At 45.2% G+C, this 21,336-nt stretch overlaps 1 protein-coding gene across 1 annotated transcript in view; it reads right to left on the bottom strand.

Moving 5' to 3' along the window:
- CSF1R (colony stimulating factor 1 receptor) overlaps positions 1-21,336 on the bottom strand; it is a 247,587-nt gene that overhangs the window by 42,228 nt on the left and 184,023 nt on the right. The window contains exons 10-14 of the mRNA XM_086931314.1: positions 18,978-19,096; positions 14,287-14,413; positions 13,849-13,953; positions 13,003-13,113; positions 12-174 (exon numbers count right to left, since the gene is read on the bottom strand). Coding sequence (XP_086787440.1) covers positions 12-174; positions 13,003-13,113; positions 13,849-13,953; positions 14,287-14,413; positions 18,978-19,096 — 625 coding nt within the window. The remainder of the gene's footprint in view (positions 1-11; positions 175-13,002; positions 13,114-13,848; positions 13,954-14,286; positions 14,414-18,977; positions 19,097-21,336) is intronic.

Below are 21,336 nucleotides of genomic sequence, written 5' to 3'. Positions count from 1 at the left end.
CAGATGGTTACCTTCGGGTGTACTTCTTGTCCACACAGATATTCTTGTAAGTGACACTCCCATCTAGGAGAGTTTCTGTGATGGGGTCTTTGATGATGAAAGAATCCACCTTTTTCCGAAGGAAGTTCAGCAGGTCTCCATGTTCGCAATATTCTGTTATCACCAAGATAGGGCCTGAGAGGGAAGGCAGTGGGCATGATTAGCATCACCAGGCAAGTATGGCGTTATTTTGTTTACCACTTTATTTGTATTTTTCCATATACATAAAATCTTGAAACACTTCAGTACAACAAGTTTTAAGGAAGAGGGAGCTTACAATGGACTTTAAAATAAAAAAAAGGAAAAATATAATATAAAAATATAATGAGCTACCAGGTTGGGAGCACACCACAATGCGAGGCATGGGTTTGTTAAGGAAATAGAGAAAGGTGATAGAATTAGATTGGCTCAGAGTTTACAGTGACAACTGGTTGTGAAGTTACAGTACAAAACAGTCATCCTCGAGCAACCTGTACCTCAGGGCCCTCTGGGGTGTTCAAGTGTTGCTATCTTTGGAGTGGGAAAGGGAGTAAATCCCAGAGCTGTGCATATCGGCGTCACCACTGGAAGAAATCTGCCCACTCCCCGTTCTCTCTTCACATGGATGATGAAGGGGCACCAGTTCTTTTTGAACTTGTACATGCTGTCATGGATCAATGCCAACAGGACCTGCGTAGCATGGATGGGCCAAACCGCCCCAATACGTAAATGGCAGGTGTTGTAGGCAACTTCCATAATTGAACTATGCTAAGGAGAGTAGCCAGTAGGAAAGGAGATACCAGTTTTCCAGTTGGGGAAGTCAGGGCGTAAGTTCCAAGGCTCCTGGGTGGCCGAGGAGGACCGTCAGGAGGCGTTGCAAGAGAGTGACCACCGTTATCATCTGTATCCAGGACAGGATCTCCCACCAGAAGGTTTTGACGTGCTGGCATGACAACCAGGTATGAAGTAGCTTGCCTCGTTCCCCACAGCCCTTCCAGCATGTGTCTGGACTACCGAACATAGCATGTAGCCATGTGGGAGTGATGTACCATTTAGTTGTCAGTTTACAGGCGTTCGCTCTGTGTTGTATGCACATGGAAGACCCTGCGACTCTCCTCCATAATTCCCTTCAGTCGTTGTCAGTGCTCAGATTCTTCTCCCATTTTGCGATGTCGGAGAGTTTAGAGTGTGGTCCAAGCTGTGCAATGTATTTATATTGCCAGGAGGTACCCTTCCTACACACGTTGGTTCTTAAGAGGGACTCAAGGTTAATATCATCTCTACTGATCCGTCGTCAGTGTTGTCTTCCTCCTACCCAATAGATCGCTTGTGTGTGAGGACAGTTATCTGATCTAGTTATGGCCCACTAGTCTATCAGGGTTTCCCAAGATAAAAGATCACCACCTTCAAAGAAATCTTTAAGCCGACGGGAGTTACCCGCATTCAAAGTTGCTAAGTGAGGATCGAAGATCCCAGAAGGGAAATCCGGGTTGGGGATGATTAAAGGTGTTAGCAGAAAGGGATATTTGTGAAAGATCTATTTGCATACCAAGGAATTCCAGTGGTCAAGTAACATTGCTGTAATCAGGATAAGGGCTTGTTTATCTTGGGTTCGATTGAGTGGGGGTCAAGGATGCATTTCAGGGGAATGTTGGAGAACGCTTGTTGGAAAGCTACTCATGGTTTGCTGTCTGGATTAATTCCAGTCTAAAACTGTTCTTATCTGGGCTGCTTGACTATAGGTTAACACATCAGGAAATCCCAGTCCCGCTTCGTCTATCGGGCAGAAAATTGTTGAGCATGCTACTCTGGCCGATTTACCACACCAAACAAAGTCTAGCATTTTCAGCGCATATGTAGCAGAGTTAGTTTGGGGATAGTCAGTGGCAATGTTGGTAGTACATACAGTAAAGAAGGCATGACGTTCACTTTCAAGTTATTTAGACGTTCCACCCCGGAAATTTACAATTTACTCCAATGCTAAAAGTCTTTAAATAGTGTTTGCAGGAGGAGAGGAGAATTGCAATTGTACAGAGATCGAGTTGGTGCTGGAAGGTGGAAACCGGGATTTTTGACGGAAGATACCACCCAAGAAAACCCTGCTGCTTGTATTTTGTCTCTAATCTCCCGTTGGGGTTCTGCCACTCCGAGACCTTGGGATTTAAAGTAATTTATTTTGAAGCCTAAGACAGTCTAGTTCTACTAGTAGAGCCAGGAGTGAGAATGCAGGGTTAGTTATGAAAAAAAGTATGTTGTCAGCAAATAGCATTAACTTATGTTCAGTCTCCCCATCCTTTGATGAAGGACCTTTGAAATTCACCTGAATAAAGGTTTGTATAAGGGCCCAATCAGGTCCTATTCAGTGGTTTGGTGAGGTATGGACAATCATTCGGGTCGAAGGCCTTCAATGCATCAAGTGAGAGAAGGACCATCGGAAATTTACGTCTCTCAACCACCTCCATCAAAGTGAGTGCGAGCTAGATATTTGTTTAATGTAGAGAAGCTTTTTAGCTGCATTCTTCATCTCTAACTGTTTTAGCTTGCCAAGATCCTAAGAAGGTCCCGTAATGTGGTATTGGAACCATTCTGCTTGTGGCAGGTTTCCACTTGTGCCAGTCTGGCCTCAATGCCCCCCCCCTATTTTGTTTGTGGAGGGGTTCGAAAGCAGCCATGTGGGAGATCAGTTTGCTCCTAATGACTGCATTAGCAGCATCCCATAACACATATGTCGATACCTCACCAGTGCAAATTTCTGGGAGGCAATGTTCTTTTGTGTCTTTTATGCAGTCCTTCAGTCCGAGATTCCTCAAACCCAACTCACTAATCAGTCATGGGGGAAAAGAAGCTTTCTGGGGAGATGGGGCGTCATCAAAAGCCAGGTTGGGGCATAATCTATCAGGGAACGTAAGTCAATACTAGTGTATAATAGTTGGGGTAATAATGTTTTCATGACCAGAAAATAATTTAGTCCTGAATATGTCTTATGTACATTCAAATAAAATGTATAGTTACTGTTAGTTAGGTGGTGCAGATGCCAAACCAAATGCAGGATTCAAGCCAATGACCTCTTGGGTCAAAGAAGGTGGTGGCCATGGGTCATTATGTAGTGGATGAGATTGGTCAAACGGGGAGGTCAAGGGAATGTTGTAGTCACCTCCCACAAACATCTCTCCTTCCACAAAGTGGGCCACAGCAGGGAAAATGGCAGCAAAGAATTTCTCTATGTTCTCGTTTGGACCATAGAGCAAAAATATTGGGAGGCGGGTAGGACCCAATTTACCCTTAATCCCCACCGACCAGCCTTCAGGATATCATGGTGTGTCTTTCATATGGCAAGAAAGGCCTCTTCGAAAAAGTATCACTTGTGTTTTGCGGTATCCAATGCATGGAATTGTAATGAAAACCAATAGGAGTGCAGACTCCTTGTGTTTGTATGTAATAAGTGGGTCTCTTGGAGCAGGACAAAGTCTGTATTCTATGTTTCAACCACTGAAGAAGGCTTTATGTTTCATAGGAGAGTTAAGGCCCTGAACATTACAAATGACTGTTTTAAGCTGCGTAATTTCTGTAAGCAATATGATATTGCTTTCTGGACATGTAGGTGAATCGCCAGGACTCCAAAGGGGACGTTAGGTGGACCGCTCCCGCCTCCCAGCTGCTCCTCCCTCCCACATCCCCTCATATGGAGGCCGAAGGCGTGCCTAAGGCAAGCCCGTCTGTGCCCATCCATGCCTGGACCGCGCCCAGCGCCAGGACCCCTGGACCCTGCGAACGCCACATCGCCTGACACCGCTACAATGCCAGAACCCTCCACGCACTCAACCCCGGACGATAACACACCTGCTTCTTGGCCGCCCCAAAGCGCACACACAGAGCTTTCACCGCCCGGAACTGCAGCTTCACAAGCATCTGCCCCACCATGCTGGCAACCAGGAAAGAACCCAACCACCTCAGATGCATCCTTCTCAACACCCGCTCCGTCGCAAACACGCCATTGAACTCTGGGACCTACTCGACTCAACCTCCCCAGACGTCGCCTTCCTGACGGAGACCTGGCTGAACCCTGCCACGGCACCCAACATAGCCATAGCTGTGCTGGAAGGCTACAAGATCACCCGCAGGGACCGCACCAATGGAGCAGGAGGAGGAATTGCCATTGTCCACAGGAACACTCTCAGAGTCTCGACCAACCCCGACGACATCCTCAGCACCGCCAAACACCTGCACTTCTAGATCCACACCAACCCCAACACCACCTTCAGGGGAACCCTCATCTACAGACCCCCCCAGACCCCAACCACAGTTCAGCGACTCCATCGCCGACTTCTTCAGCACAAACGCCCTCTCCTCCATGGACTACATCCTCCTCGGGGACCTGAACCTCCACCTCGAGAACAACAACGACACCAATTCCACTACCCTGATCGACAACCTAGCCAACCTCGGACTCAGACAACTCATCACAACACCCACCCACTCCGCCAGTCACACACTTGACCCCATCTTCTCCGCAGCTACCCCGTTTCCTTCAACCACACCACCGAACTCCACTTGACCGAACATCACTGCATCAACTTCACCTTCAAGAAACCCCCCATGCACCACCGCACCCAACAGATGCTTCGCCGCTGCTGGTGCAAAGTCATCGAAGATCAACTAACCACCACCCTCGCCCAGAGCCCACCCGCCGACCCCACTGATGCCGACACCGCAGCCAGCAACCTCAGACAGTGGATCAACGGCTGCACCAACACCCTAGCCCCGATCAAGAAACCCTCCAACAGTCACACCAACAAGAAAGCCAGCCGTTTCACTGAAGACCTCTGGGCCTCCAAGCAAACCTGCCGAAAGCTGGAGAAGATCTGGCTCCGTCAACGAATACCAGACAGCCACGCAGCGCACAAGAATGCCGCCCGCAGGCACCATCACCTCATCAGATCCGCCAAAAGGGCCACCTTCAAAAACCGCCTAGACAACAACGCACACAACAGCAAAGAGCTCTTCAACATCATGAAGGAACTCTCCAACCCCAGCTCCAACACCAACAACGTCCCACCCTCGCAAGACCTGTGTGACTCGCTGGCCACCTTCTTCCACCGCAAGATCGCAGACATCCATGACAGCTTCAACACCTCAACCTCCCCGACAACCACTGAGACCTCCGCCCCCACTATCCGCACCAACTGCCTGCTCTCCTGGACCAACATCAACGACGACCACTCCATCAGGATCATGAACACCATCCACTCCGGATCTCCGTCAGACCCATGCCCACACATCTTCAACAAAGCCAGCACATCCATAGCACCCCATCTTTGGAAAATCATCAACACCTCCTTCGAGACAGCAACCTTCCCGGAGAGCTGGAAGCACGCCGAGATCAACGTCTTACTCAAGAAACACAAGGCGGACCCCAAGGACCTCAAGAACTTCCGGCCCATCTCCCTGCTCCTGTTCCTGGCAAAGGTAATCGAGAAGACCGTCAATGAACAACTGACCCGCTACCTCGAGGAGAACAACATCCTGGAACCTTCCCAGTCCGGGTTCCGCAGCAACCACAGCACTGAGACTGCCCTCATCACAGCCACCGATGACATCAAATCCCTGCTGTACAACGGAGAAACGGCGGCCCTCATCCGCCTGGACCTGTCAGCTGCCTTCGACACGGTCTGCCACCACACACTACGAACACGCCTCCACAATGCCGGGATTGAAGAGAAGGCCCTGGACTGGACCACCTCCTTCCTCTCCGGAAGAACACAGAGCGTCCGCCTCCCCCCTTCCACTCCGAAGCCACCAAGATCATCTGCGGCGTACCCCAGGGCTCATCCCTCAGCCCAACTCTGTTTAATATCTACATGGCACTGCTCGGCCATGTCGCCTGTCGGCACGACCTCAGCATCATCTTCTACGCCGATGACACCCAGCTGATCCTCTCCCTCACCAATGACCCCCAATGACCCCCACACCGCCAAAACCAACCTTCATGAAGGAATGAAGGCCGTCGCTGAATGGATGAGGAACAGCCGACTGAAGCTGAACTCGGACAAGACGGTGGTCCTTATCCTCGGATCCACCCCTTCAGCCTGTGATGACTCCTGGTGGCCGACCGCACTGGGAACCGCTCCAACACCCACCGACCACACACGCAACCTAGGGGTCATCCTCGACTCCACCCTCTCCATGACTAAACAGGTCAACGCCATCTCCTCCTCCTGCTTCAACACCCTCTGCATGCTCTGCAGAAACTACAAGTGGATTCCCACTGAAACAAGAAGAACAATCACCCAGGCCCTCGTCAGCAGCAGGTTGTACTATGGAAACGCCCTCTATGCAGGAGCCTCGGCCAAACTCCTGAGACGACTACAATGCATCCAGAACGCCTCTGCACGCCTGATCCTTGACACCCCTAGCCGCAGCCACATCACACCCCACCTGAGAGACCTGCTCTGGCTCCCGGTCAACAAGAGGATAACCTTTAAGCTCCTCACCCACGCACACAAGGCACAACACCGGACCAACGTACCTCAACAGACGACTCAGCTTCTACACCCCCACCCGCCAGCTCCTCTCCGACGACCTCGCCCTTGCCACAGTCCCCCGGTTCCGAAGAGCAACCTCCAGCGGCAGATTGTTTTCCCACATCGCCACCAAGACCTGGAACACCCTCCCTATCCACCTAAGGCAGACCCAAGACCTGCTGAACTTCAGAAAACTCCTGAAGACCTGGCTTTTCGAGCAGTAGCAGCATTCCCCATCCTAGCGCATTGAGACCCTCACGGGTGAGTAGTGCGCTTTACAAATGATATGATTGATTGATTGATTGAGGGCTAGCTCCGGCAAAGAACCTGAGGTGGGCTACTGCTGGGGTGAGGCATGATATGTACAGAATCAGAAGGTATGGACTGTGTGTACCAATTCTCATGGCTGGTCTGGGTGAAGGGAGAGAACCATAAGAAGAGAGGCATTTGAGGGCCTTGAGCTCTTGTTAAAGAGTTGGGCTACGAGGACTGCATCAGAAGGTATAACAAGGGAACACCAAATGCAAGTATTGGAAGAAATCTGTCAATAATGGGGCTGGTTCCAAGTTCGCTATGGAAGCATTAGTGGCGGAAAAATGCCAATTTAAATTGTTTCCTCCTCTGAGAACAGTGGGCAGCTCTCTTTGTCTTGAAGGCGAAGTTGTCTCCTGGCCTTTTTATGGGTTGTCTTGAAAGTCTGGAAGCGCCAGCCCTCACCAGCATCTGCACGGTTGTGGGGGTGGGGTTCTTTTTGAGATGACACCATTGAGGAGAGGTTGAGTACCCTCTTCCCTTCCAGGAGATCTCGGAGCACATAGCGCTTATCCTTAATTGTAAACAGCAATCTGAAAGGGAACTCCAAGCGGTATGGAGTTTTTCTCTTGGCAAATGCATCATGATCTTATGCAACTCTCTGCGTGCAAGCATTAGGATGGAAAGATCTCGGAACAAGAGACTTGTGTCACCTCAGAATACCGGCGACTTCTGTTGTCGAGCCAAGCCACCATCAGAATTTGTTTACTGATGTGATAGTGTGGGAAGGGTATGCCCAGACGTGGGTCCCATGCTCACTATTGGAGTCAAGCTATCCTGGCTGAAGATGGCTGATAGCCAGAAACGGTTCCTAGGATGCTTGATTCCGGTCCAGGGAATACATGGCTTGGCAGTTCAGGCTGGACTGTTCCCATGAGGCACAGGGTCAAGACTGATTTGCATATGGCCATGTCTGAACTGGGGTGGCTTGATGAGCAAAATAACGATGGGTTAAACCTAGATCTGTGACTGGGGGTGAAAATGTTGCCATTGTGCAACATTCCGTCCATCATCTTGTGTGTTTTGCTGTTCACCCTATGTGGGAAGGGTATGCCCAGACGTGGGTCCCGTGCTCACCACGCCACTGGAGTCAAGCTATCCTGGCTGAAGATGACTGATAGACAGAAACTGGTCCTAGGATGCTTGATTCAGGTCCAGGGAAGACATGGCTTGGCATTTCAGGCTGGACTGTTTCCATGAGGCACAGGGTCAACACTGATTTGCATATGGCCATGTCTGGACCGGGGTGGCTTGGTGAGCAGAATAATGATGGATTAAACCCAGATTTGTGACTGGGGGTGAATGTTTTGCCATTGTGCAACATTCCGTTCATCATCTTGTGTGTTTTGCAGAAATGAACACAAGTCAGAACAGCCAGATGTAGATTTAATTGTTGCTGAACTGGTGAGAAAACCCTATTGATACAAATCAGAAGTACTGATCCATCGTCAGGTAGGTGCAGGACATGACCAAATAACCCCTGAACATATGACTCAAGTTCTGCTGCCGCCAGAGTTTGTTATATGCCTCAAATCCAGATATTATTACATTGTGATCTATTTTCAAGGTCATTGAGTTTGTCCTGCAGGATTTGTTGTTGGAACTCCAACACAATCAGGCGAGATGTGTGATTATCCTTGTCTTGAATGGTATCAGCCAGGTTAGTTTCCACTTGAGCCAGTCTCGATTCAGTTTTGTGTAATAGCACTCCAAAAACGATATGACTTCATGAAAGTTCTGTTTCAAGAAGATGCCCTTCCGAAACTCTGTAAGATGTGTGTGGATATCTTTCTTCGTGGCAGGTGACAGAGCGTCAGGGGAATCACCTGCTTGTAGTGAGTGGCTTGAGTCACTGACCTGTGAGGATACAGTGTCACACATGTCAGCAGGGGGGCCCAAGGCCCCCCAACAGGGTTGGTCACTTCCAGTCATGCAGCACCCATTAGGAGGACTGCACACTGAATATTCTGCTAGCCTCCAGGAAGGACTTCCACAGCTCCATAAGTCACCCACAGGCTCCTCAGCTTGTCCGGTGCTCTGAAGATCTCCCACTCGGTCCGTCTTAGTCCGAGGTTCTTCAGGGTGACAAGCTCAGTTTCGGTTCACGCTCACTGGGCCGCTGACATGTGCCACTGTAACGATGTCAGGCAGAAGATGCACTGGTGTTTTTGGCCGTGTGCGGCAGTAGTCACCATCTTAGGGTCGGCCCGCTCCAGACCTGCCTCTCGCATTGCTTGTCCGTGGTCGAAATGGGGTCAATCTCTCTGCATCTGCCTCAGCTCACTTTCGTTGTGTTCCAATCATATTCAGGGCTCTTTAAAACAGCATAAGGGGAAATGTAGTGACTGTTTTTTGGGGGACAGATTAGGAGCCCAGATCTTGGAGCTCAGGAGAGACGCATCCACTTAAGTCTCTACGTTGGTCACGCCCCCTGAAAGTATGTGATTTAAGCAAGGGATTGGTAGTAGGGAGGGATATCTTGTATTATGACAATCCAATTAAAAGTGAATTGTTGGAATGAGCTATATGTTGTGGCCAAATACACCTAAAATGGAGGACAAATGCTTCAGCGATTGCTAAAAAAAGCAGATATAGCTTGGATAATTGTTATCAATTTTCTCTTAAATCAACAAGTGACTCCAGTTCTACATCGTCTACCTAAAATGCACAAAACATTTAACAAATACAAATGATAATTAGCAGGTTTTGCATTAATTGGTCACATAAACTAATACTTTTTGACAACCGCTTGTTAAAGGACGCTCAACTCTCTACTATCGAGAGTGTTCATTTCACAATAGATTTAAAAATGTTACACATACAAAAATTCTAAGTGAAGAAGAATAACTCTTAAGTATACATTTGATTGTTTAAAGATAGTGCAAACAAAGAGGGACAGATTACAAAACATTTTTCACTTGCGTTAATTTCTTCTACTGATTGGACATCCATGAGAAGAAAATCCTGAAAAATGCTGACATTACAAACAAACTACATCAAAGCAAAATCCCTATGTTTCTTTCTGGACAAACATCTGCACTTCAAAGACCACATAGAGGACAGGTTGTCCGAGATTCCACTTACCAAAATAAAAAATCTCAAGCATATATTTTCTAAGCAGGATATGAAAACACTATTGAAATCGTTGAGTCCACACCTAGAATACAAATGTGCACTACAACTAAGCCTGCCAAAGACCCATCTAGCCCTGCTTTAAGGAGTTCTCCATGAAAAAGACAGTTTCCTGGCTGATAGGAAAATAGTGGAAATTACCCATAATCTTAAAACTCTTTGGTAACTCTTTATAGAGACCAGATGTTGCTCCAAATCAACCTTTATAACATATTAAAAAAATGACACATATACACCCGAAATACCTAATACTGAATTTAAAAGTCTCAGGTGGTCAAGACTTTTCATACATAAAAATGAACTCACACTCAACACACCTTACTTAAACAAGATTACGTTTCACAGACCCTTCTCAGGAGAGGCACCTAAAATCTGCAGTGCCCTCCCAAATGATATCAAAAATGCCCATCTTTCCCTGCTTTTGAATACGCCTCAAACACATCTACATCAACAAGTACCTGATCACCTGAATGCAGTATTTTTCTCATTTTCAGCCTAAACCCAAGTTCTGTTCACTATTTTTCTATTGCCTGTGTAAGACACCTACATAGTGTTTCTACCATCTCTTTCCAGAAACAGTCTGAAGCTTCAACACTGTACACACCTATCCTTATTCCAGATAAACTGTAAATATTCTCTTAGAACATACCTATATCAAGGATTAAAACGTATACCCTTAACATATGGACAAATGTCTTCTCCTCCCATTCTGCACTTGCCATCTGCATTTACTCTCCCTGACCCAAATAAAAAAAAGTTGTCTTACCATCATCCCATGCCTTCTGTGCCTGCCCTTTCCTGCATTCCAAAGCTGTGCTCTCTGTTCTTCACGAAGAAGTGAGCCAACGCCGTGCCTACAGGTTCGCTGAGAGCCATATCATAGCACTTATAAAAGCTCTGTCAGCATGGGTTTGCAAAGATCCTCAGCTGACAGGAAGAGTAGCAGGTGGCAGAGTGCCTTGAGTTCTGCTACCTTCCTTAGGTCTAAGGAGACCCAAGATAAGCCGGTGAAGGAGGTTAAGAAAGCCAGGCACTGGTCCGCCTCTCTGCTCGTGTGTCAGGAGAACCAAGTGAGGTGGTAGAGTCCTCATTTCGACTTTTGTTTTCCACTCTTGTGACAGGGCAGCAGTGAATAGTCAGACTTAGAATGTGGTATGAGAACCATACTTTAAAAGCAATGTATGTAAACCCCAATGAGATGTCACTGAACCCTTCTATGATGTCTCTGTTTCCCTTTGAGGCCCCATTATACTCTGTTGAGATGCTTATCAGTAAAACCCTGACTCACCAATTGTCCTCAGATTCTATCGTCATCACATGAGGGCACAAGTTTCAAATATTACCTCCTGCATACCAGAAAGGCCTGCTGATGCTGCTGGCCGAATTATATTTCAAACAAAGCTGCATCTTATACATACAAATGTAGATCCACACTATAGGTCATTTGTCTAATACAGGACGAGATGGATTTTCCCACGGTGTAGCGCTATGAAAGACCGACAGCAAGTTACATACCAAGCAGACCCTAACGTTTCCCCTTAGAGAAAATCGTAACTTGAACCATTGCATGATAAGGATGCATCAGTCATAGCATCTCCCACTCAGCTTTACCCAAATAATCCTTTGCACACTCTTTGACTGTAAAAGTTATCCTGTTACGCCATCAAACCCTCCTTCCAAGTAGGAATAGCAAACCTCACCTTGGCCCAAACCCTATACTTTAAATCTGATCCAAACCATTAACCATAACTGATAATCCTAATATTTTAAACTAACATTTGACTCCAGTCCTAACCTATCCTGTAACTATCAGACCTTACCTCTACTTTACCACTAATTGATAATCCTAATTCCACCTATGACTATTATCCTAATACTTTAGCCAAATTCCTTAATAATTATTATTACTTCCACTTGTGAACCCCATCTAAACTGTAACTGTTAACTTTAACCCTTTTAACTATAAGTTTTAACCATAACTCATCCTTTTCAACCCTGAAACCGATTCATAATGTTAGTTTTTTTCCAGTGCAGGAAAAGAGTGTGACTATTCAGTTTTGGCTAGAGGTGGTTGCCTGCTACAAATTCCATGCCAATACTTAATGGGCATACAGCCACTGTAGAGAAAATGGAGTAAGAAAAGGCTGTTATAAAATAGCAACGATATTTACTCTGTTCATCTTCCACATGCATGAAATTAAAGTGTCAATTACGTGTGATGCTGTACATATCAACACTGACGTGCCTTTGACATGTGTGTCAGAGGTGACTCATATTATAAAGCATGATTGAAACAGCCATTTCTACGCCTGAAAGACACTTGGGTGCACACATATTTACATTTAGAACTGAAAGGTATACTATGTAATTTACAACATTTAAATATATACTCATAAACAAAATTACTCACAAGTACAATTACTTCATTGTGGTGTAATTGTATCCGCTTACTGGGGGATGGTGAATGTTACAGTGTGGGAATCTGTGCAAATGGAGGTGAACATCTATACAGTCACAAGTACGTAGTCACAAAAAATATCTGTTTTCAAAATATGAAAGGGATGGGGGTGTAGATAAAGGCATTCCTCCATATGGACACATATTGCCCCTATGTATGAATACATTTAACCACTGCAAATGCACTTATAAATAACCTTAACCCATTTGCAAATATACACCTGCAACAATGGTGAATGCATACATCACTAATCATATGAGTACTCTTAAAATAGTGTCTCGTCATTAAGCTTAGATTTCTTTGTAAATTCTAAGAAAATGAAATAAATGCTCCAAATGTAGAAATACACACATGGATTGAAATATGCGAATTTCTTTGTGAACCAGCCCCCCGTACATCAGTGAGGAATCTTGGACCTTAGAAAGGGAAAAGCACCCCAAACGAAGGGCGGGATCAAAAGACTCTTGTTGTAAATTGCTTATGAATACAAGGAGACACATAGCAGTGTCCACACAGAGCACTGTCCTGGCAGCGTCATGGCATGTGGTATGGTGTCCTCACCTCCGTGTGTACATGCACCCAGCAGGTTCACGATGTTGTCATGTTGACCCAGGTGGCTCATAATCTTCAGTTCCGACATGAGGGCCTCCTTCTCCTCAATGTGCGCGCTCGCTGGAGGAAGAGAAGAAGGCATCAGCAGAGTTAGACAGGGAAGGAAGACTTCTATTATAAATGTCCCAGAGTCGACTAACATTGACATATTCAAAGACCAGCTCAGGCAACCAACTACACCAGTAGCAGTGGTTGATTCCACTGGAGTGTAAGAGTGAATGAGTCCATTAGGATAGTGTCTTGCTACCAAGCCAAACCGTTCAGGACGCCGCTCTGCAGCTGGGACCACTTTACAATGGGAATCCGAATTCAATACTCCGTTATGGAATCAGTTTCAGACCTGTCCTATAGGATGAGACAAAGACCTGGAAATAGGCGAGACTGTCTCAACATGGGAATTCTTGGAATTGGCAATTCTTACTACAGGGCCTCGTTGTACTGTTTATAAGGGATCTAGAACAAGTCAGAACAATGCCACATCCCCCTGCTACATTGTGGTACAGTTAGGCTACCCATTTATTTCAAGCTGGCCAGTAGATACAAGGATCTTCCCACCATCGGTGAAGCTTGACTTGAAAAGCTTCCTATGACTCAGATTGGTAGACTGCTTCTGAATCCCCCCTCTGCTGCTGGTTGGTACAGTAGTTCTTTAACCCCCCATGGTTCCGGCTGGTAGTCTACCAGTCAAGCACAACTCATTTTTATCACAATTCAAAGTTCATCTTCCCTATGTCGGAAAAACTAAATATCAACATTTTTGTCGTTTAAGATGCTCTAATCAGTCCAAATACTTACGTTTCAGCATCTTCACAGCCACCTTAACAGAGATGTCTTCTTTCACAAGGCCATGGGCTGTGGCTTCCAACACCTTTCCGAATGCCCCGGCCCCCAGGGTTTTCCCTGTAATGTGTAGAATATGATAATATTGTCCATCAGAAGCATGTGCGTACCCAGCTCATCAGCAGAAAGTACTGTATCTCTGTTATTAGGAAACTGAATAGAGCCAGACCCACATATATGAAAATGTGTAATTTCCCAACTGGCGGACAGGGAGGTAGGACTGGTGAAAAGTCAGTTACCTATCAGGCACCAGCACAACCTACCCATCAGTAATCTCCTAAAGCCTGGTTAGATGTTTGTGTCACGACTCACCTCTCTAAATATTGAGACCCATCACCACAACACAACCCAAATTCCAGCATTGTAGTTTAAGGGGAAGAGTTTGATTCTTACCAAAAGTCAATTTGCTTCGGGGGAATTCCAGCTTCTCGTTGTAGGGGAGCTGCGTTGGGTCGATGAAGGTGTAATTGTTCCCCTCTGAGGCTTCGATGATCTGCCAGCGGGTTTCATATTTGGGTTTCTAGGGGAGATGAATGGGGTTGCATGTTTAAAGAGGCGCAAGTATGAACAATAAGCACACTTTCCATTGCAACAGTCAGGCAAAGGTCGCTGTCGTCATCTGGAGAATGCAAGGATGAATATGGCTTTACTAACCCTGAAAATGCTTTACATCTGTGCAATTACTAACCGCCCATTTTAAATACATATCGGGTCAGGAGGACAGTGAAAGAGAAGAAAGAGGAATGGTATTACATTTCTATCAATGTCCGGAACTTACAGCATTTTGGAAAGGATCAACCGCGGCTTTAAACAGAAGACAAATTATATTTCCAACACTTTCGGCACATTTAGTATTGCTAGATATACAAGATACTAATAACAAGTACAAAGACTTGATTTCTATTGCTATTGCTTGTGTTAGGTTGGTTATTGCACGGACTTGGATCTCTAAGGAACCACCCATTATTATGGAGTGGTGGAATCTTATTAATGAAATACATACGATGGAACTTTCGTTGGCCAAGCTAAGGGGTACTAAGGCATTGAAAGCGAGGCAAAACATTTGGGGTACTTTCATCTGATCTATATGTACCGGCAGTAACTAAAATGATTTACTTTTGGATGTACACTGTTATCCTCTGTATTTATTTAACGGTTAAATTTATGTTTGGATATTTTTGCCTCTGAAATTTGTATGCAATGTGATGTTGTTTTTTCTTTCCTGCAATAAAAATTTACAAAAAAAAAAAGGTATTACATTTTTCAAGAAGAGCTCAAGACCTGGCTCTTCAATGATCCGACCTGCACCCCTCCTCCCCCTCAGCGCCTTGAGACCCTCACGTGTGTGTAGCGCACTCGATAATCCCCTGATTGATTAATTAGTCAGCGACTTTGGCTTCGGGCTAACTTAGTCACAACAAGGGGCTCTCATGGGTAACGCCCTTTAATGCAGCCTACCGATAAAAGGTGCTGCACAATGGGCTCTGCTGGAGCTGAAGACTCCTCGCATGTCAAGGCCTAGGACAAGAAAGAGATGCTTGAAGCAATGGGGTCACTGGCATTCGTTGTCACCTGGTTCCTGGATGCCAGGGACGTTGGAACAAATATGCAGAAAGAAGACCATATTACTTTTCTGCGCCGAGCATGTGGGGTATAGATAATAGATATAAGGTCACTTATGTTTAAGTTGATTTGAGCAATTTTTTTAACCTTAAAGATATTCTACTGGCTTTAAAAATCGTTCCTCGAATTAAAGTCGGTTACTCTTCATCCTGCTTGGCTTGCGGCTTATTTCTTCTGGGTGTGGCAGGTTTGTGGTTGCAACCTTAACACTTCTTGTCTCTGGACTCTAATGTTTTCTCGTTGCTTGTTTGGTGCCTAGTACTGCAGCAAGTCCAACATGAAGCAGTGAGCTCAGCCTGTGCATGGATGGCACCTGACGGTCACAGAAGCTGGGGGGCAGCTGGACCATCATGAAAATGGATCTGGAAAAATGACGATCCTTCTTCTTACACATTTGTACTACGGCTTCACTTGAGGCTTGATGCTGTGTGGATGTATTTGTGCGGTCCTATTAGAAGGGAACTGCATTATAATCATGTTTTGTTTTTTAGTACGTTTTTGCAACATCCAATAAACAGTCAAATCAAACTTTGTTTTATTTGGTTGGTGACCAGTTCGTAGCTGCTGGTGCATTTGTTTTAACCCTAAGAAGCATATGATTACATTTTAAAAATCTTAGCTCACAAAATGACACACACACTTCTGTCTTCCAGTGAGCCTACGTTTGTAATGCGTCTAAATAACTGATATACACAGCCAAAAGCAGGGCCGATTTAGTGATCATGCGTGCCTCTCCAAATTCGGCCACTGGCCAACTGTGTCAGCTTGCGTGTTGAAGCCCATGCTTCTCTCTGCTATCTAGTTGAGGCCAAGGACGTCCATTTACCAAAATGCCAGCGGGAGCATGAGTGACCACGTGGGCACTTTGATCCCCAGTGATATCACAGGGTTGTCTTCTTGTCCCAAGTTTAGCCTCTCAACAACCTCCTATTTGTAACTGGGGAAGGTAGAGGAAGGACAAGGTGCTGAAACTTAAACGGGGTCTGAGAGCCCTTTTTACTTTCTGTTCCAGAGGGTCGCTTCATGGCCCTGAGAGCATGGCTAGTAAGAGCAATGCTAGTGGTAACAAAGGGCAGGGCAGAGATGGCAAGTGCTGTCCCTGATGTCCAAACCTGAGGCATCACAGTGATGTCGCTGCCTTTCCCACAAGATGCTAACATGTGTGGTAATCCCTAGGTACTGGCAGCTCTCATCCTACGACCATTGGAGATTAATTTCAACCCACAATCTATGCAGATCTACCTAGGAAATATGTATCGTATGAAGCTCCTGTGAATATGAAGAAAGGCATCACAATCCTCCTGAAACTATCATCATCACATCAATGTATATGATGCCAGATTGTACTTCTATGAGCCACTGTAGCGAGTTACTGGCTCAGCAGTCTGCCTGCTATGAATAACATGCAGGGACCTACTGTGCAACATTAAAATGCTGGCACTGACTCTTCAGTGCACTTCTTCCCGACAGGGTGTTCATGCAGCCAGTCAACTCCAGTTTGCGAAATCTTTAGAAGGGGACATTGCTGAGCATGCAAGGGGTGCACTCCCTCCCACCTTCTCCCTTTCACTTCCCTCAAAACCTTCGCACTGCAACCCTAGCTTTGTGTTTGAGGATGGGGGCTGTGCCTCCCATACATTCTCTCATCGGATGTGGCTACCACCAGAGAGATCTGAGTTCTTCTTCATTTAGATCAGATTGTGCAACATTTCAACACATTCTGCATGTTCCAGGAACAGGTTTACTGAGCGTGGGCTGAAGACAAGGAAGGGTCCACGCTTCAATGTTCTCTGCTGTAGGTTCCTCTACAGGGAGTCACGCTAGGGCCCCAGGAAAGATCCCAGATCTGAACCAAAGTTTTACTGCTTCTACCATTCTTGCCCGGAAGGAGTGTATTGAACTAGGTTTCTTCCACCCAGCATCCACACGCACCCACACGCTACTGACGTCTACCTTGTACCACAGGATAAATTGTGGATCTCTATTCCACAGGACAAGGGGACATCAGACTAACTTATGCTTGCTTAAGGGCAACCCCCCCAGGGACTGTGGTTGCAGGAAGACATTTAAGGCTTTTTCCCCTTGACCTCTGGCTTCCACTGTTTGTTGGCCGTTGTGCTTTTCTACACTTGCTGCTGATCATGCTTCATAGGCATTTCCCTTTTCAGTTTTTTTTTTTACAGTTGACTCTGATTTGTGATGGTTGTTTCTAACCCACAGATGCCGATGAGGCAATACTTGCGGATGGGATTGCTTAACAGTGAAACCGATCCTTAATCACAGACAATTCAAACTATATGGAACGTATGCTCGGCAAAGACGTGCAGCAGGAGCTTCTACTGACCTAAGTCAGGGTCTCTAGTAGTTGCCTAGAGGATATCATTGCAACAGTTGCCTCTCCAGACTGCCTGCAGTGAGTTGATGGACATTATAGGTCATTTTACCAGGTAGAAGTTCTCAAGGGGCTGTGGTCACCGGAATGGAAGTGAAGGTTTGAGTGGCACACCAATGTGAAATATGCTGGGAGAGATGATGAGGACTAACTGATTTGCAGATTAGTAAAACATTGCAAATTAAAGCAGGTTTTTTGTAAGCTACTGCTTTGTGAAAAGTGTCTAACAATGTTGGGTTTTCCTGGAAACTGTCCATAGCGATGGTAGAGTTAAGAGTTCAGGGGAGAGGCGTCTAACTGTGAGCTGGAAGATGACAGCAATCGCTGTTGCCTTGAAAACTCTGTCATTCTTCATGTAAAACAATGGCATTCCACAGAGAGCCGGGAACATTGCAGCAAATCCGAAATCAAAGGCTGTTTTTGAAAACTGTGAGGCTTACAGAAGTGGTTATAATTGGGTAGAGAAATTAAGAAGTATTACCCTTTTCAATTTTATTGATGGCTACACGTGGATTTCTGATTTCCTTTAATTTTCGAAAATTATATATTTTTAGCTAGAATCAATTGACCAATATCATAACTGGGCTCCCTACACGATCCCCAAGGGCAAACATTATAGCGATACTCCCACCATCACATTACGCCCCCATCCCCCTTATGCATCGTAATTGAATAAATCATGTGCTGAACACAAAAAAAGCCGTTTAGGATGAATTCCTGAATAAACTGCAAGTTACCAACTACTCCCTCCATGCACGAACTCAATAAAAAAGGTTACACTCTGTAGAATTCATCTGGTAACTCATCTCATTTACAGATTCCAGAACCAAATTCTCAGTGGATTACGTAATTTGTAATATCTATCACAGAACTATATTTACAATTACCATTGCAATATTCACCATTTGGCCTTCGAGTTCCTTACTGGAATTCACAATAGTTCATATGATTTATGTATGATAAACCCACCATGCGCACTTTCTTGCTGCCCTGTTATATTCCATAATCTATGCGGGATTAAAGGGTCCCTTGGTCCAGGGAGGCGCAGTGAGAATCTTGTGGGACGCACCTGTTTGTACTTGTAGAAGAGCACAACCAGCATCAGGAGGAGCATGGCAGCAAAGCCGCAGGAGGCCCCCAGCACCGGGCTGAACAGCCTATTTGGTACTTTTCGTTCTATGATGCGCTCTGCAAAGGGAAAAAGACACAAGACACAAGGAAAACGATGTGGTAAAGTAGTAGACAGCTTGCCCAAACAGAATTGGAGCTTTGGTTGATGTGGCATCAGTCTCAGGTTAGCCAAACCGTACCTGACGAGTGAATGTCTGTGACACAGGCAGAATAACTGGCAGTGGTCTCCTACAAGCCCGACTGTGGTAAAATCTCTCAATTCCAATCCCAGAAACATAGATCTTTCACAAGCAATTGACATAAAAGCCTCACACTTTCCCTTTAGGGCATACTGCCTGTGTTGGAAATCTCATCAGAGAAAATAGCTAATAATGCGTTGTGTAAGCCTTCCCAGATTACTCATACTTTAAAAAGGCATTACTCCAGATTTGCTATGCCATGCAGAGCCACACAAGGTCTCTCTGCATGGCATAGACAACCTAACTGGGCAAAGCATTCGTTTCCAAGATCTGACTTTTTAATTTCTCCCACTCATAACCCGCCTATGCCATTGCTCTACAGTTTAGCTGCTTACTCAGTGAGGCCACAGAGAAAGTCATTTGCTTTCATACTCTCATACTAGATAATTAGGAGCCAATTATATGCAATCTGTGGCAATATTGATGGCATTTTCTATTTGAATATTGGCAAATCAGATTCCACCTTAGAGGGAACCAGCAAGAAAAATAATTCTAGTCTTCAAGTCTATGCCTAGATTGTTGGTGCATAGCACAAAGGCAAAACACTGCCTTAATGCAACCATCTGGTGCGGAAAATAAGGAGGCTGGAGAACGTAAGGTGTGTCCGAATCGAAAAAAGGAAAGGAAGGCTTTTCATCCCCTAAAGTATTGCGAATAGCTTTTTACCTATTATTGATATCTGAGAGACACCTAGGATACAGAAAAGATTTGTTTTTTGATGTTTGGGAGATATTGTCTCTTGTCCTGAAGAAGGTGGTGTATAAACAATTACAAACCACCGAAACGCGTCAATGCTTTTTTAATAGAAAGGCACACTCTAGACTGTTAAAACATGTATTATAATTATCAATAGATTTAGATAAAAAATCAAAGATTGAACAAATGATATTGGTCAGATGTATTTGCCCTTCCTACGACTAGAATTATTTTTCATGCTGGTTCTCCCTAATTTGCACTGAATTAATTGGTTTTAACTGTATGCTTAATATTTGTGATATGCAATGTTTTTAATTTGATGAAAAGTTGGGTAATAATTTGTTGCAAACAATTTTATCTGTGACCAAATGTTTGGTTTTATTCTTAATAAAAATAAGTGAAATATTTCTTTTTTTTTTTAATTTGTTCAACACTTGGCCTTTCTGAGTGATATGGCTGTATGATTGGGTGTACATGCTATGATGTTTTAAGTTATCCAAAAAGGATTACTTTTCTGACTATGATAATTAACCACCTTTGAAACAGGATACAACTCTAGGCCCTTGTCATATAAACATGCAAGAGACAATGACAGCAAAGCCTATAAGAGTCAGCTGAAAAAAGCTTGATGAAAATAGGCCTGGATAGAGTTCCGCGAAGGGACCAAAAAACTCTGCCGTGCTAGGCAGTGTTCCGCAAGCAGCAGAGTGCATTGCGTCACGCTGTTCACACTGATTGTTAACGCCAGGTGTTTGTCCCGCACTGTAAAACCAGCGCAAACTGCACCATGCACAGCGCAAGAGGGCGCTGCTTATTTCTGCCACTAGAGTAGATATTCTACTTGAGCGGCAGCTTCCTCAACGCAAACAGGTTTCTCAATGCGAACAGTAGCGACCATCCGTTACCACGCGCATTGAGAAATCTCGCAGTGAGGTGGTCAGGAGTAAGATTTTCCTCGCTTGACAATGTAATGTTGTTGAGCACGAGAGAGGAAAACACTCTGCTCGGCTAAGGTCCATGGAGTTTTTTAGAGCTCTGCGCTCTACGCGAGGCAGAGGGGGAAAAACATCGCGAGTAGACCAAAATTTCACACCCAGGCCTAGTTGAAAACTGAATGTTACACAAAGAACACAGAGGATTGCTCTGAGATTTCTGCCCTCCAAGGTCAGGTGGAAAAGGTGCCGTTTAAAGTACACACCAATAAGGCCTTCACTATACTGTATAAGCTTAAGATGCTTCGTCGATCAAAGAGAGATGGTTCCTCTTGAAAAAAAACACTTTTAATTCAAATTGGAGACCGGCTTTAAATATTTCGCATGGATTCTTGCTTATACATTTCTTAAAGCTATGTGCCAAGGAAAA

Source organism: Lissotriton vulgaris, chromosome 7 (assembly GCF_964263255.1).
Source record: "Lissotriton vulgaris chromosome 7, aLisVul1.2, whole genome shotgun sequence".
Lineage (NCBI taxonomy): Eukaryota > Metazoa > Chordata > Amphibia > Caudata > Salamandridae > Lissotriton > Lissotriton vulgaris.
Note: the sequence above shows the minus strand (reverse complement) of the source record. Positions and strands in the feature narration are given on the sequence as shown.